This window comes from Peromyscus eremicus, chromosome 5 (assembly GCF_949786415.1).
Source record: "Peromyscus eremicus chromosome 5, PerEre_H2_v1, whole genome shotgun sequence".
NCBI classification, from domain to species: domain Eukaryota; kingdom Metazoa; phylum Chordata; class Mammalia; order Rodentia; family Cricetidae; genus Peromyscus; species Peromyscus eremicus.
Window position 1 is genome coordinate 26,690,112 of NC_081420.1, and position 18,513 is coordinate 26,708,624.

At 42.1% G+C, this 18,513-nt stretch overlaps 1 protein-coding gene across 1 annotated transcript in view; it reads left to right on the plus strand.

Moving 5' to 3' along the window:
• Nucleotides 1–18,513, plus strand: part of F13a1 (coagulation factor XIII A chain) — a 166,804-nt gene that overhangs the window by 31,551 nt on the left and 116,740 nt on the right. The window contains exon 4 of the mRNA XM_059262307.1: nucleotides 15,594–15,845. Within this exon, the coding sequence (XP_059118290.1) occupies nucleotides 15,594–15,845 (252 nt within the window). The remainder of the gene's footprint in view (nucleotides 1–15,593; nucleotides 15,846–18,513) is intronic.

The following is an 18,513-nucleotide window of genomic DNA, read 5'->3' on the forward strand; positions in this document are numbered from 1 at the left end:
CCCTGAGGCAGCACATGAAATCTTAAGGCAAAAAGTATGTGTGTAATGACAAGAGCTCAATCTGCTTTTATAACAAACCCACTCTTGAGATAACCCAAGAGAAGATCAAATTATTTATGATGGCAAAGTTCTCATGAATCTAATCACTTCTTGAAGGTCCCCACTGACCCCTCCTATATTGTAATGCTTCGCAGTGAGGACTAAATTTTGACTTTTTGTACTTTTTCTAATTATAAAAGCATCCTACCTGGTTTCACGTAATTTTTTTTGTAAATCTTCCTACTGTGATATGAACTTTCACCATTTCATTAAAGTGCTGGTGCAGTTTGAATACCTCAACTCAGGAAAGAGACCTAGAAGTCAGCCTCTAGGAAGTTCACTAAGGAGTGCTATTAGGATCAGCTCCAGAAGAAGGAAGGAGGGTTTGGGACCAAGGGAGAAGTTGGGTTACAAGCAATTGCAACAAAAGACTTTGCTGATTGCATGTGGACCTTTAGAGATGGCTAGCTTTTTGTGATTCCCTGATTCCTAACAGGACTGGGCTCTGTGCTTATGTTGATCAGTTATCAGAGGTGAGTTTTGCCTAGAATGAAACATGACTCGGGATGAGACAACTTTCGTTAACTTCAATTGGTGTACCTATGACCATTTCCTGTCATCACTCCCAGAGGGAATAAGCCTCTGTCATTCCTGGATAGGAATCTGGGCACAGATCCCAGAGCTCAGCACAGTGGTATATGGTGAGATCATCCATGACAAAGTGGCTCTTTGTTCCCTATGTAATTAAAAAGTACTACATAAGAAAGCAAATTATTGCAATTACTATATTCATCAAAAAAGTCTTAATGATAGAACAACTAGTGGGCATCAATGTGAATTCTTGATATTTCTCTTTTAATTTAGTAAGTTACTTAAATTTGCTATTATCATTCCTTAAGTTAATATTCAAACAATCCTGTATGTTGCCAGTTAGAAAACAGTTAGAAATCTGGCCTCAACATCCTTACTTCTTTACCTGTCCAGTGTAGGCTGATTCTTCTTATATGCATAGTAATGATCTCTCCTGTAGCTATATCCTTTACAAAGACCAGTCTTAAGTATCATTCCTTGTATGACATACAGGTAAGCAATGAACAACTCATGAAGTAGTTCTGAACATCCACAGTGAGAAATTAATCATCCACAAGTACTCACTCAACTGCCCTCGGAGGGCTGTCTGTGGGAAGGGCTTGTTGGTGGTGTTGGTGTCCTCAAACATCAGAGCTCCTCACAGCCAGTGCTGCCTTCTTCATGCCTAGGGAGCTGGCGATGGAGTTGCAGCCCATGGCTGATTCTTCCCTGCGCTGGTGGCAATTGTACAACCACAGAGATAGAGAGTCTGAGAGCTCCTGTGAAGTGATGTGAGGACCTCAGGAACATCATCTTTGGCATCAAGTGACAAGTAGTAGTTCAGATAAATGCCTCAGTGAAAAGAAAAGTATGTGAGGACTGATACACCCTTTCCAGTTTGCTTACCCAAGAAACCTCCCAAGAAGGTGGTGGCTGGTGTTCTGTCTCCTCTTCAAGCTACCCTTTTTCCTAGCAGCTCCATTGTCGATGAAGCCTGGAGTCCCCTACTAAAGAAACAGAATGCTTAGGACTGAAGAAATGGCTCAGAAATTAAGAGCACCTGCTGCTCTTCCAGAGGACCAAAGTTTGGTTCCCAGCGCCTATGTCAGGCAGCTTACAACCACCTGAAACTCCAAATTCAGAGGGTCTGGTACCCTCTTCTGGTCTCTGCAGGAACCTCCATACATGTGGCATACACATATGCATGTACACACACACACACACACACACACACACACACACACACAATTTAATTGAAATTAAAAATTAAGTAAAACTTTTTAAAAAGAAACAGAAGGTTGATGGAACACTCTGTGATAGACTACATCTTAGTTCTCAGTTCTTGGACTTACTAGTTTTTCTCTTATTTTTGAGACTATAATTATAGTATTTCCCTCTTCCCTTTCCCTCCCAAAAAACTTCTCATGTACTCTTTGATCCCTTTCAAAGTCATACCGTGCTTTCCATCAATTGTTGTTACAGATGTGTGTGTGTGTTTCTAATTAAATAAATGTAACATGTTCAGTCTGTATAATCTTACTTGTATGTATATGATTTCCTTGGGATAGTTTTCTTCTGTGTTCTTGAATAGCTGGTCTATGTCATTGACTTAGGACCGTTTTCTCCTGTCTATGCCGATAATGTGAAGATTTGGTCTTTTCATTGGGATCCCATATTTCCTGTGTTTTTTTCCTGTGTGTATGTGCTGTTTTTTATTAATTTTTCATATTTGTGTATTTGTCTAGATTCTCTGTTTTATCTTCAAGTCCTGACATTTTATCTTCTGTTTGATTCATTCCACTTCTCAGGCTTCCCTTTGAGTTTTATAGTTGGATTATTGGGTTTTTCAGTTTCGTGTTCATTTCAGCTTAAGTCATCTTCAATGTTTCTCTCTCCTTATTGAATTCCATTTTCAAATCCTGAATGGTCTTTGTCATTTCCTTCAGCCTTATTTCTGTGTTTTCTTGGGCATCACTCGAGCATTCATTATTTCTTTCTCTTTCAGTTCATTGAGGTGTTTCTTTGTGGCTTCTTTAAACTCCTTGAGTTCTTTGGTAAAGTTTATGATTGTTCTTTCAATTTCTGTGTCCTGGAATTCATCTAGATAATTCTTGCTAGCAAACATTTCTACAGGATGGATAGGTTTAGAAAGGAGATAATGGCTTGACCTTTCATCTAGTTCATATTTTTGCAGTGAGATCTGGTCATATAAACTTCTTTTGTTAGGTCTGTGTCTGATGTGGACAGAGCAGGTTGGACCAGAATTGAGGATATACTAGCAGGTTGAGCCTAAAGGTTGGAAATGGCTAAGCGGAATAAAGTCAGGCAGACATAGGAGACTGGGCTGGTAGGAAAGATGTGTGTTCTGGTCCAAGCCTGGAGTATGGGGGTAGATTTATGGGCTGAGGAGGGAATGTGGAGGTGAAGATTAGGCAGACAAACCTGTCTAGACACTGGAGAAGAAGGTTCAGGACCTTCCTAAGTATAGAGGTTGGGTGTGGTATGGGAGGGGCCTTTGGGTTAGGGGCAGGTAGAATAGAGTGGGTCCTAATAGAAGCCTAGAAGTTGGTTGTGGTGTAGATAGGAGTGGCCATACTAAGCTGAGCACTGGATATGGGACTCACAGTAGATCTGGGTGGTTGGGGAGGGTGCATAAAGGAGACAATCAGGCAGACTTACTGGGATAGACCCTGAAGAACAATGTGCAGGATCTGATTAGGTGGAGAGGTTGGATGTGGCATGAGAAGGTCCTATGGTTAGGGGTAGGCAAAGTGGGTCTAGGCTAGACCTTAAAGAAGGCTCTCTTGGACCTTTTATGTGTATTTTTGTTCTAGTGATAATTGGTTGAGTCTGTGGCAATGAAAACTCACACTTGCTTGTGTATATTGCACATACATATTGCATGCCAAAGATGAATAATTGTTGTCAGAATTGGCAGTGATTTGTTCTTGTTCCCGTTGCTGTTGCCATACAATATTAACAAGAACTGACTGTTTTGGCTAAAATGCCACAAGTTTGGCTTTGCTTTGTTAGGACAAGTTTATTTGCTAAGTCTTTGATGTTATCCTTGCTAGTTGATGATCCTTCACTTTTTTTCTTAACTTTTTATTGATTCTTTGTGGATTTCATATCATGAATCCCAATCCCACTCATCTCCCTGTCCCCTCACTTCTGCCCTCTGACCCTCTAACCTCCCCGCCAAAACAAAATTTAAAAGTAACACCAAAAAAACCGAACCAAACCAAACAAACAAACAAAAATAAATTTAAAAAATACATTGGTGCAGAAGCTATAGTGTAGCCTACTAAGTCACACAGTTCACCCTTTAGTCCATATGTCTTTACTTGCAAGTGTTCATTGCAATTAGTCATTGGTCTGGCTCAAGGCCTCTGGCTTCTGTTACACTATGGATACTGGGCCCTCACCAGGACTCCTCTCGGATACCCTGTTGTTGCCTTGTGTCATGGAGATTCTGTAGCTTTGGACCTGCAGGTCCGGCCCCTTCACATGCTCCAGCAGCTCATAGATGAGGTGGGTGTTGGAGTCGGCTACCTCATAGTCCTGGTTCTGGGCCTGGGTGGTAGCTGGGTTGGTCAGCCTGCCAGCTTTCCTCACCATCACCACCCAGGCAAGCTCTCCAACACTGCCTCAGCTAGCCGACCCAACATAGCAGACAGCAAGGAGTGGGGCCAGTTCTCTTGTTCTCACACTCTCAGGTCCAGCTCACGCACTCACACCACCAGGACCAGCTCTACTGTACCGTCCAGGCAAGGTGCAGGGTCCGCTCTCTGGATTGCACTTGATGAGAAGCAGGACTAGCTCTGCTGTTCTCATGTCCCCGAGGTTGGCTCTGATGCCTGTTGCAGGTGGCAAGGGATGAGGAGGAAGGAATGTTACCCTTACCATCCCATGGCATTCCAGGGAGGGGACGGGGCAGCTCTTCTGCTCTCATGCCTACAGGCCTGGCTCACTTGCACCAACAGGGTCAGCTCTAGTGTGCTGTCCAAGTGAGGTGCCATGCCTGCTCTCCCATGTGCTAAACCTGGTGAAGGGCAGGGCCAGGTCTCCCACTTTTGTGACCCTGGGGCCAGCTCTCTCACCTGCCTCAGGTGGCGAGGGGTAAGGGGAGGGAGGGCATTGTTTTCCTCACCCATGCCACCACATGACAAATGAGGCAGGGGAGAGGTCAGTCTTCTTTCTCTCATGCTCCCCTGGCCCACTCACCTGAGCCTCCACCAACAGGATCAGCTCTATTGTGCTGTCCAGGTGAGGTGCAGGGCCTGCTCTCCTGTGTGCTATGGCTGGTGGGGGACAGTGCCAATTCTCCCACTCTCATGATCTCAGGGCCAGCTCTCCCACCTGCCACAGGTGGTGGGGGATGATAGAGGTCATCTCCATATCCACCCAAAGTTTGCTCTGTCTCTCTTATCCCTTGGATTTCTGGAGGTCAGTGTGAGAGAACAGAAAGCAAGAAATATGGGAATACTTTTATCGGTTGAAATAGCTGTAACAGCTTGGGATGACATGAAGGGAAAGTCTAAGTATACAGCTTGGCTTATGTCATGTAACCCAGTAAGGAACAGTAAATCAGACCTGTGTCACCAACAACCTCTCTTTCCCTCAACATCTCTGCATTCTCAAAGCTCTTGACACTTACAGATGGACAGAACCTCACTCAATAAACCCATACCAGGAAAGTACCGCAGGCTACCCTACAACCACTGTAGATGAGTTTCTGGTCACACTTTTAATGCCACCCTCTACCCACCCAAATGAGTTTTCATAGTGCCAATGTCCACTTCCCTCCCAGCTATGAGAAAAAGCTTTCATCTCATAGTATAACCAATTTATCCAAATGGCCTTTCTTGCAGATATAAACATTCAGCATTATCTCTAATTTCTCCTCTTTGGGCAGAACTCTCATTAATCTGCAATGTCAGAATACAATTGGAGGTCAAGTGATGCTGCAGAAATCTCTATTATCTACCTGCAGTCTTCATACAACAATCAAAATAATCATTTTCAATAACTTAAGCCAACCTTGTATCTTTTCCTAACTTTTATTCCCTTTATATAAAGTATTTATTTATTTATTTATTTATTTATTTATTTATTTATTTATTTATTTATTTTACATCCAGGGTGCAGTTTCCTCTCCCTCCTTCCTCTCCCATCCTATGTTCCCACCTCCAATCCACTCCTCCTCCATTTCTGTTCAGGAAAGGACAGATCTCCCATGGATATAAACCAAACATGGCATATCAAGTTGCAGTAAGAATATGCACCTCCCCATGTATAAAGGTTGGGCAATGTGACCCAATATGGGGAGTAGGGTCCCCAAAGCCAGTAAAAGGGTCAGAGACAGTCTCTGCTCCCACTGTTAGTCCAAGAGGACTGAGCTACACAACTATAACATATATGTAGAGTGCCTAGGTCAGTCCCATGCAGGCTCCCTGGTGATAGGTTCAGTCTGGCTTCAGGCTAGTTGATTCTGTGAGTTTTCTTGTGGTGTCCTTGACCTTTCTGGTTCCTACAACCCTCTCCCTGCCCCTCCACCCCCCTACTCCACCCCACTCCCCACTTCTGTAGTATTCCTTGAGCTCTGCCTAATGTTTGGCTGTAGATCTGCATCTGTGTCCATCAGTTGCTGGATGAAGCCTCTCTGATGACAATTGGGCTAGACACCAAACTTTTTTTCAATTAGAATAAAATCCAAAATCCAAACAGTAGGTTATCAGGCCCTCAGACTTCACTGCCTATATTTTCCTCTGCTCCAGGCACACCAGCTTCCTCCAGTGCAGAGTGTTTTCTGGGGCCATTGTGCTGACAGCAATACCATTTCCCCCGATGCTTGTGTGGCTTGTTTCGTCCCTTTTTCACACCTCTGTTCAAATGTCCTGATGTCACTATAATCACTGTCACTCTTGTCCCCTTCACAGGTTCATCTTTTGACACAGCATACCTTCTCGTATTTACTGCCTGTTTACTCTCTCTATACTACATACTCTATGACCCTATCTGTTGATACTACCTTTAGTCTCAGTGTCTAGAACCCTGCTGGCAGCCACATGGTACACGATAAATATACTGTAGATTGAATAAATCCCCAAATCACGCCAAACCAGCAGCCACTCTCTTTACTTCTCACATGATCACTCACAGACATTAATCAATCAATCAATCAATCAATAACACAGGTTTAGTGAGTTTCCTTTGCTGTTATGACATTAGTTATTATGTAATGATGGGGAAAATAGTACTGTGCTTGGATCCTATAATGCCCTTACCAATCATTCTAGTTCAGCCATCAGCTACACTGGGCATTTTATGGATGGAAGAGACTAGGCAGATAGTTATCAGGACACAGATCAGGAATTGAGTCCAAGTCTGTTTGCACTAGGGTGGTGGCTGAAGGAGCTGTCTGCCTAGAGCCAGTCCTCTGTTTCCCGGCCCCTGCTTGCCCATGTATAAAATGCAGGGAACAGATCTGGAGTGAGTTCAGGGTGTAGGCTGTGAAACGGAAACTTCTTTAGATTTCAGCAGCAGACGCTTAATTCATGGAACACAGGTGAAGAATCAATCAAATCCAAAAAGGTGACATAACAAAGCCACCCAGCAACTGGTGACTGGAATCGACCTTCTCACCCGGAAGGAGAGCCCATGGAGGAGGATGCCTCGCCAAACACTGAAGCTACCAGCAGGAACAGGAATCACAATGGGGTCAGCAAGTAAGAAAAAAAGTCATGAAGGAGACTTAGAACCTTACTCCAGATCAGAGAAAGGAGGGATGTGCCATGCAAGGTGGAGCACAAAGGGGCCTGGGAATGTGCTTCTTGTGGACTCAAACAGGGAGGCAGGGAGGCAGGTGATGGAACAGGAGCGGCTGAGTGACTCAGGCACAGTACCTGGCAAACAGTTTCTGCTCCCATGTGGATAGCAAGGACCCCGATTTCAAACTCTCCAAGACCTCTTGTTCCTTAGGATCAAATCTGCTTTGTGGTGTTATGTTCTGTAACCAACCTTCTCTAAATTGTAGGGCTTCCCTGCTGATTTCCTTTTTTATTTCCTTAAATAATAAAAACAATGTGCTTTCTTTCAAATGAAGCATGTGTGGTTTAAGATAATTTCCAGAAAAATAGCTTTTTATTCAGTAAATTTGGCACTGCAGTTAACCAAGTGTTTGGAGCTGACTTACTAGGTAGCCAGATTGATGCTTTGCAGCTCAGTCACCTCTCAAGGGTTACAGGACATGACTGCATTCTCTACGGCTAGGTGCCTAGGATCTGTGAGCATCTGGAACATTATAGGCACTTCAAATCTCTTTTATTGAGAACCAGACGCTGACCATAGGTAAGCTTTGGCTCAGTTTTCCTCACTCAATACCAACATCAATTTCTGATTAAGTACCCGTGCTTCTGCTCTGCCTCCCTCCAGAGCCAGCTGTGGTCACTCTTCAGCCATCTTTATGCCTCACCTGTGCGCTCAGCAGCTCTCTGATATGCTTCCCTGTCTCCAGTGTGGTCTCCTCCAGTCACTTCAGCCTGCAGTGATCTGTCTGAAACACAATCTCACTGGTCACCAGTGACAGGGACAGGGCACAGCTCCATTCCCCACTCTCTGTCCCCCTGACACCTAAAGTTCTCTTTTTCCTTAGAGAAAGGAAATTCCTTTAAAGCAGTGGTTCTCAACCTTCCTAATGCCTTTAATACAATTCTCCATATTGTGGTGACCCCCAACCATAACATTATTTTTGTTGCTACTTCATAACTGTAATTTTGCTACTGTTATGAATAGTAATGTGAATATCTGTGTTTTCTAATGGTCTTAGACAACTAGACAACCTCTGTGAAAGGGTCATTCAACATCCCCCATGGGGTCATGACCTACAGGTTGAGAAGTATTGTCTTAGAGAATGGCATTCTCTTTGTTCAGGTGAACGTGGGATTCATTCAGGGCTTCAACACAGAAAAGAATTCCAAGATGAGCCAGCAAGGATCAGAACAGGAGTTTATTAAAGACAACTTTATGTTGGCAGAAGTTTCTGCCCTGCAAGCTGCTCCCACAAACTACACAGAGGCTTAATAATTATAAATGATCAGCCAATAGCTCAAGCTTGTTACTAGCTAACTTTTACATCTGAATCAACCCATATTTCTTATCTATTCTTTGCCATGTGGCTTGGTACCTTTTTTAGCTACAGCTTGTCCATCTTCTTTCTCTCTGAGTCTGCTCTAGGCTCCTCAGACTCTGCCCTTCTTTCCCTCAGCATTCTCAGTTTGGCTTTCCTGCCTAACCTTATCCTGTTCAGCTATTGGCCAGTCAGCTTCTGTATTAAACAAATCACAGTGATATATATTCACATAGTGTAAAGGACTATTCCACATCTTTTCCATAGATCTTAAGCACAGGGATTAACAGATAGATGGATGCGTAGAGAAAGAAAGAAGCAAAGCTAAGTGTGGGGGTGGGCTCCTCAAGGCGGGGGATCAGTTTTCATTTTGTGAACATTTTTTTATAAACAAAGCTGTAAGTGTATTTACAAAGGGTATTGTCTAGACTTACGAATGAGAAGGGAGTGCTGAGGACTCAAGTTTGCAGATCCTATATAAGCACAGTTTATTTACTGAGTTTGACATTTTTTTGTTTGAGATGTTTGTAGAAAAACAGACTTCCTCAGCAGGCAATTTTTTGTTTCATCAATGGTGCCTGTAATTGCTGGCCTTTTCCAGTAGGAAAAGCAGATTTGATTCCAGGACTCAGTGCTCCTGGCCTTCTCTCCCAAGCTTTTCTTCCTATGTCTTCACAATTTCATTGTCTTTCTATCCAGTCTCAACTAAACCATAGGAAGCAGTTCAATGCTTTGAGAAGTCTGTATCCAGCCTCTCCCAAGGATACAGCCCAAACACCTTTGCACATGGTCAAAGGTCTCGCAGTTCTTGCCTTTCCAGGTCAGCTGCCTCCTTTGCCATACAATTTTGAGTTCTTTTTCTTCCCCATGATGTACCATGCTTTCATTCACCTTCTGCTACTAAGACTTCTCCCTGCTTTGTCCACTGTGTGAGTTTGCTTTCTTGGCAAGATATCTGACATAAACAACTGAAAAGGAGAAAGACATATGGACTAGTGGTGTCAGAGGTTTCTGCCCATCACAGTGAGGAGGGTGTTGTTGGAGGGCATAGGCTCATGTATGCACATTCAAGTGGAGGCCAGAGGAGAACTGTGCCTGTGTACCATGCAAATGCAAGTAGGCTGGTGCCATGTCTTAGCAACTAGACACTCCACCATCATATCTACCTTTATGACTATATCCCAAAGCCTTTCTCTGGGGGCTTTCCTTGGATATCCATGACATTATTAGCCACTGCCTTTTCTGGGTTATCCTTCTGTCTTCCTCTTGGCTAATTATCCCAGCAGGGTCTGGGAACCATGCTGGTTCCATAGACACTTCACAAGATTACATCTTACTTCAAAAGAAGGTTAGTGACTTAGAATTCTCTGAAAGGAAAGTGAAATATAGTTAAGGAATACCATCCATCTTATATTAAGGCAGGGTCTCTCTTAGCCTGGAGTCCACCAATAGCTTAGGTTGGCTGGTCAGTGAGCCCTGGAGATCCACATGTCTATATGACAAGTATGCACCCCCATGCCCAGTATTTTTTAACTCATCATGTTCACATCACATGTACATTGCCAAGTGAGCCGTCTCCCCATCTCTGACAGTTTATCTGGTGCTGGACATAGAACTGGAGACTTGTACATGCTAAGCATGTGTCCTAACACCAAAATGCACCCCCAAACTTTGAACACTTGTAACTCCCTCCTTTGGGTTGCTATCACCCATGACTTCTCTACTTTGTTGACTTTTTCTCTGGTAGTAGTGTCATATTTTTACAGTTGCTAACCTAGAAACTAACAATTGCTTAAAGACCTATGAAATCCTAGTCCCTAGGAACTCCTGCATGGTCCTGAGACTGTTAGAACAAAATTCACTTGCCTTTACAAGGCTGTTATGTTCAGGCTTCCAGTCTGTACATGCATCATGCTGTCAGTGTAAGATTCCTAGAGCCTCTTTGGAGATAGAGTGATTATTTAAAATGGGAAAAATGTGTCTAGGGAAAAGCAAATGATTTCAATGGGAAATGAATTAGCTTCATGAAACTCACCTTTCTAGATGGAGACAGGATGCATTCCTGAGTTCTTTAGAGACCACCAGGTCAAAGAGGGGAAGGGATGGAACTACAAGTCTGTGTTTCTTGTGTTTCCAGTGGATTGCTGGATTGAGGCAGACACCACATTCCAGAATGTCCACCCTCCTTGAAATGTTCTTCAAGGCTATGATCCAGCAAAGTCCCAGTGACATTATGGGGCCATACTTAGTGTGAAGCAATGAGGAATTTTACAGGTTTTCTACAGTAAGAACACGTCATAGTTTAGTTTAATAGGAGAAATGGATGTTTAAGTGGATATCAAAGAAGACAGGATTTTTCTTGGACTTTTCTGGTAGTTAGGAACTACTCAAATGGCTAAGCACTTATGTTCACCAAGTCTAGCATATTAGATAGAATAGTCTTAAAGGTGACATGCCAGAAAGGTGGCAAAAATGTGTATGTCCTGAGTTACTGACTTGATTCCAAGCGTTGATTGTGATTGACAAGTGTTTTCTGGCCTCAAAGATAATTTGCCAAAAAAAATTGTGATATAAAATTAGAATGGGGACTATTTGGGGCTAAAAGGAAACAGAGAGAAATGAGAGAGAGATCAAGACACGGCAACAGTTAAATATGTTGGTAGATATGACCAAGGTATCCGATGAACAGTACAAAAATTTATTGAAGTCCATTCTTTTCTGCCTTGTGTACTATGAATATATGCTAACAAACCACGAATGTACAAAGGAAAGCCAATAATTAAAGTAAACATATGCTCATTTTTAGATATCTTGAAGAGAGAGCACCAATTTTAAGTGGCTACGAAGGCATGCAATTTGTAATTACAACCCCTGCTTCTTTTCAGGTCTAGCTGCAAAGGCTACATTGTTAAAAATAAAGTGAGAACTGTTTGGGGGAACCTCTGTTTATTGCTTCCCTTTTCCTTGCTCTCATTCTCCTTTAACATAAAATTGTGCAATTTGAGCAGGAAAATGTCTCCGTGGGCACTATGCACTGTTAGCAAACATATGCATGGAAATCACCTGTGTAGAACTGGGTTTCACACCTAGACCTGGCCGGTGACAGCCATGCATGTTGATGGATGAGTGTTCCAAGCTTGGCCTGATGGTGGTCTCTAAAACATGCTAACTCCTGAGGGTGAGAAGCTATTTAGTGAGATGAAATACTACTCTGCCACAACTTCCTCCCTCACAATTCAATCATGGAAAATCCTTCCCCAGCGCTGTCACTGAAATCATTACACTCAGAATTAAACATGGTGTAATGGAGCCGCTGACAAGACCCTGAGGTCCTATTGACATGCCAGGTCTCACATTAATAACCAGCTTTCTGTATAGTGGAAAGGAAAAGACCTGCAAATTGGGGGTTGTTTTTGCTTCCCTTTGGAACTCATGTAATGACTGCCTGTTCCTGATTCGTTTTCAGAAGTTGATCTGCAGCCACGTGACTTACCAAGTTAACATGGCTGCTCAGCCTTCTCCCTTCACTGCCCAACCTTACTTTAAAAAAGCAAACCAAATCTGTATCAGCCCAAGCCTCCATGCCTTCCTCTTGGCCAGCTATGCCTTCTGACCCCTTTGATTCATACCTCTGGTGCACACATCTGTTATCCACCACTACAAATTGGCTCTTCGTCCTTTCCCTCATATTTCTTCCAGTTTTGCAGCTTTGTTCTTTCCCCTTCTTCCATATTCCCCAGCTCTTTCTAGCACCTTCCACCTATTCCTCGAAGGTAGTAAGATACAGAGCAATGAGAACAGTCTTCCCGGTGAATGATAGTGGCCCAATCTTTATTTCCCCTTCTACTGAGTTAGGTGACATCCAGGCCTGGCTATGGATGGGCCCATGATGCCCAGACCTTGTGCAGGCACTCATAGCTGCTGTGAGTTACTGATTGCTATGGCTGCATCTTGCCTCCCCCAAATGACACTTCATAGCCTTTCTCCTCTTTTCTGGCTCTCACTTCTCTCTGTCCTTTCTTCCACAGTGCTCCACAAGCCTTAGAGGAGATGGAAGAAGTGACTTGTCTGAGGTTAAGCATGCAACTATCACCTAGTCTCAGCACCTACCTTGTGCACTCGTGAATCTCCTCATTCACCACTGTGTTCACTACAGAGAGACATCTCTGATTACGGCTGAGAGTAACACTTATCCATGGGTACCAGCATAAATATTTAGAAGAAAAGCTTGGCATTGTGGGAATTAAGCTCTATAGCAATATTCAACTCCCCTCTAGAGCCCATGATTTCCCTCACCATGAGTTTTCAGCAAGGTTTATAAGCATATATATTCCCTACCCTGGAATGTGTCTCAAATTTAATCAGAGAGTGGTTAGTTACCCTCATAATAGTCATACCACCATTGCAGAAGTGGGCACATCTTTCCTGGCAGATTGTCTCATAGATCATAGATTTCAAAGCTCTTTGGAAATGCCATACATTTCAAGTCTATACAGGCTTTTGGTGGCATCAGCTTCTGGAAGGACTATAGTGATTGCATTACAGATCACATTTACCTGAAAAGATTGTCTTTAATTTCTACACTTCGTCCAGAGACAGTGATGGCCTCTGGAGAGTAGCCTATGGGGAGGAGAAAACTTCACCGTAGCATGCACAAGGAAGAGGGCTGTGCAGGAAAAGGAAGGCTGGGGGGAACACGGGAAGACAGACAAAAGTTACTAAACATGCTTTTAAAGGTAAATTGATGCAGGAACTCCTTGGAGGCAGAGCCAGTGTATTCCCAAGAGTATCTCATGTTTAGACAAAATCTGCAATGCTCAGATTGTGGCTTCTTGGCAAAGAACTATGTGTGAGTCTTTATTGGGTTATGATCAGTATATGTGATACTTGTTCTGAGTTGTGATTAACTGAACCTCCTGACACACAGAAAAGCACCAGGAGCCTAATCTTTCTCCCTGGTATAATACCTCTTATTCAAATCATTATTTTTATTAAAATTAAGCAACCTTATAGAATTGCACAGCAGTAACCTAGGAAACTACTTCCTTTTGAATGCTCTTATATATTCCTATCAAATGACTCTGTTCAGACCTTGGTCACTAGAGAAGCTGAAGTTACCTTTGTTTCTGGAATTTCCCAAATGCTGTGTATACAACAATTGAAGTAAATAAACTTTGCTCTGGAAGATTTTTATCTGCTTTCAACCCAAATAATTTACAATCTTACTTGACTCATATCTTTTTTTCAAGTCAAGAAAAAAGAGATTTATTCTATTTTAAAACAGCTATGAATTTGATCTTTCCTGCAAATTACACAGCAAATTAAATTATAAGCCAAGGAGTTAAAGAATTATGTGAGGTTAACTTTCTATTTATAGCTTTGAAAGTCAGAGGAAATTTAGTTCTGAGGTTAAAGACCATGCAATAAGAATTTGATCCAAGATGGGAGTAATAAGGGGAAAATAGCATATGCCTTGAGATAGCTTATGTATAAACTATGATGAGCCAGGAAATATTACAAAATGACCTCCTGTTTAATCTGCAGTTAAAGTAACAGCTTAAGATTTTAAGGTAATTGTTATACATGATAAATTATGTACTAAGGATTTTACATAGACCTGGGCCTGGTGGAACAAACCTGTAATCTTAGTTACTCAAGAGGGACTAAGGCAGGCCAGTTTGCAAGTTCAAGGCTGTCCTGGGCTATAGACTGAGTGAGACCCTACAATGAACAAATGAACAACAGATAGACACCACTCAGGATAAAGCATTTCAATGAATTGTTTTATTCTGTCTTCCTGTGAACTCATTAGTACGACCACTCTTTCCCCCACTTGTAGATGAAGATATGGACAAGAGAATAAGAATGTGGAAGGTTCAAGGTTGCCAGGGTGAGAAGCAGCAAAGCCAAGATTCAAACTCAGCTCACTTTCCAGGGTAACATCAATTCTGAACCCTAGCCTGTGGCGTAAGTCTCAGGCACCAGTGGGCTGGCAAAGAACACACGCTTAGGTTGAATGTAAAAATGGCTGCATCTGAATAACCTGGAAGTGTAACCCATTACAGATGATAGCTTAACAAATACAATGAATAAACAGAAAATATTGGCCTGTGACCCTAAAAACAATGATGTATACTTATAGTAGTTGCATTTTAAAGTATTTTTTATTAAAAACTATTATAACTTTTAACAGTAAAATTTCAGGTCCTGATAACCCCAAGGTACTGTATAATCCCAAGGTACTGTTTTGCACTCAAATTGGTGTTTCTATGTCATGATTGAATTCATTGTATAACTAATGATTTGATTCAAATATAATTTGTCTCCTCCCAAATACATGTTAAAATTTAATCTCCATTATGAGGTATTACAAGAGTTGAAACCTAATCTGAGTATGGGAGCCTTTGGGAGTAGTCAGGATTAGATAGGGCCTTGAAGTCCTACCCATAAGATTAAACACTCGTGATTTCATAACAAGAGAAAAAGAGCATCCTTGTGACCCCCTGAGCTGTGTCAGGATTGGTGTGACCCCAAGAAACCTCTTTTCTTTGTAAGTAAATTACCAGTCTGTGCTGTTATAGTACCAGCAACAGAAGACAGGCTGAACTATCAACCAACAAAGAAATATCTTCCCAAGAAGTGTTATCTTTGTAATTTTTTTTATTAGTCATGGCAAATCAGAGCCCTGAAGAAATTAGGAGAATCAGCTAATATAACGCCTCTTGGCAGCGGAAGTGATATTTATTCTAAAACTTTAAGTCTAACAGCATTTTCCTCCTTCAGCCACAAGATTACAGAATTGGAACAAGAGGTCTGAGAAACTTTTTTATCTTCCATTCTTTCCTTCTCCTCATAGGTCGCTACCCTCAGAAGAACAAGGGCACCTACATCCCAGTACCTGTAGTGTCGGAGCTGCAAAGTGGAAGGTGGGGGGCCAAGGTCATCATGAACGAGGACAGGTCTGTGCGGCTTTCCATCCAGTCTTCCCCTGAATGCATCGTGGGAAAATTCCGCATGTATGTTGCGGTCTGGACTCCCTACGGCATCCTGCGTACCCGCAGAGACCCAGAAACTGACACATATATTCTCTTCAATCCTTGGTGTGAAGGTAAGGGGCAAGTACTCATCTTTAAAAGTTTCCACAGTCCCAAAGCATCTCCTTTGAAGGAGTAAAAGGGTTACTCCAAAGGACTTGTCCCTTCTGACTCCATTAGATACTTTTTGTGTCATGAGACCAATACATGACAAGAAGCAACTTGGAGGAAGGATTTATTCTGGCTCATTGCTGAGAGCAAAGTTCGCCATGGCAGGGGTTTGTGGCCAGTCACAGTATGGGCGCAGTCAGAAAGTGAAGAGAGAAGATTGGCAGGGCTCAGCTGGAGTTCTTTTCCCCATTTTATACAATCTTGGTTCTCCCCCACAGGGTGGTGAGACCACATCCAGGGTGGGGCTTTCTGGTCCCAGTTAAACCTCTCTGGAAAGGTCTCCTAATGGTTCTAAGTCCAGTGAAGTTGGACTAATCATCACCCTGATTTCAAGATTGAAAGTGAGAAAGATCCATGATTTACTCCCCAATATAAGTGAAATGAATGCTGCTACACACTTACTTCAGGAATTAATTAAAGTTTGTTCAAAGTTACACAGTGGACTCATTATGGACCTGTGGTGTCATCTCAGTATATTATTTGTTCTATAAGCAAAAAAAATGACTTATTAAACTCAACTTTCAAGACTAATAGAACCCAAGACTCTACTTTAAAAAAGAATAAAATCAACTATGTAAATAGCAGAACTAATTTCATCACACTAATTCAGGAAGAGAAAGCTTAAAGGATCCCACACAGTTACTTATTCTCATGATAGGTCTACATTTTACAAACAATTGGCCTGCAAATACAGATAGGTAATGATATTTTAACATAATATTACTTAATCTCTAATGTTATTTTAAATTATTTCCATACTCTGCAGAAGCTTAACCTAGCTATATTTAGATTACTGAGTTGGGGTCAATGAGTTCTTTACCAAATCAACTTAAAACCTCAGATTACATAGGATTTTCTCCTGTTCCCATTTATGCCATTTCATTGCCCCCAGCTGCTTCCATACATGATGTGGGGCTGAGAGTGGCATCTGGTGTTAGATCTGTAGCAAAGAAGCAGTTTGAGATCTAAGAGCTGAGAGCAGGAAACCACTCATACCAGCCTATTAAAGTTGGATTATCACTCCCCGAACATCTTCCAAACATTGAGTCTGTGCTATTTTTTTTTATTTTGCATAACCCTTGGTTTGAAAAAGTTGCTTTGGATCTAGATTTTCTGATGTGTTTGTAGACAATGATGGGACAGCAATGTTTTCTACTCCTGTTAAATATATACCTAGATCTCTGTCCTTTCGCTTACCTCTTTCAGTGATTTTGACACGTGAAACCTAGCTGATCCTGCACTGCCACCCACCAGCTCTCATCATCACCTACTCAGCACTCATATATATGTACATATATATACATATATACGACTCATGTTCAAGGTTGACATGAGCAAGAGATATCACTTGGGCCATGTGTAGCTCAAAGATGGAGTCCTGTTTATAGAAATCTCATCAATTATATATAAGGCATTTTGAACTGAGAAATGTTGTGCTATTTGTGGAGATGGGGAATAGAGGTGCCAACTAAGGGACTGAAAATGAATTAGAAGTGATAGCAGAAATGACCTGCAAGTGTGTGAATCTTAAGAGGAGAGTCAGAGTGCATTTGAGAGTTATCCAAACCTAGAGAAGTCACCTGGACACGGGGGAAAAGAAAGACAATGCAGGACTAACAGCATTTAGGAGTTCCGTAGAGAAGCTAGTAAAGGAAAATAAGACTGAGGCATATGTAGAAGGGCTAAGAAATTAATATTTTAAAAGTCCACATTTATACAATTAGTCAGGAAGTTGTAACTGATTTTCTTGCACTGAAAAAAGACAGTCATAGGCTTCATGTAATTAATTACCCAGGATGTTTGAGGAATGACATGATCTACCCAAAGTTCAGTTTGTCACAGCTTTATGGATTGTCTCATCCATGTACTATGTGGTCACTCCCCTTGAGGAAAAAAATGTGTTAGTGGTTTCGCCTGACGTAATGATTTCCCAGATGGGCTATCCAGAAGCTAAAGACTCGTAATCTAACTGCTTCACTGCTCTCTGGATCTGCTCTTGTACGTGTGGTAAACAGCTTCTAGGTACTTCCATTCAGAATGTTGCTTAGCGACAAGGTGTGCTGTGCCCCAAATACCCTGTTACAACACAGGGACCTCCCCTTGAATCTCTGTGCAGAGAAAGAATTGAAGGAAGGTGAAACTAAACCTAGAGAGACCCATTTGACAGCTGTGCTTCAAGACAAAGATGGCAAAGGATTTAACTGCAGTGGAGGCAATGGAGCTGAAAAAAGGAAATGGATGGGATATCAGTTTTGGACTTAGAACATTGGTTGCAGAGGAATTAGAGATTAGTGGAGAAATAGAGAGAAGAGGTAAGGAGAGATAACTAGATGTCTATTCTGGTCAACTGAGTGGATGACAGTGATGTCTTTGGAACTGGGAAGGCTGGAGAGGTGGAAGGGATCGTGTAAGGACATTGAGAAATGATAATACAGTGGTAAGACATTCAGCTGAAGACATCAAGTAGACATTAGAATAACAGGATACAGAACTTAGAGTGTATGGCTGAGGTAGCCATGAAAATATTATGTCATCAAGAGCAAGAGCAGACAATTAGAGTAACAAAAGAGT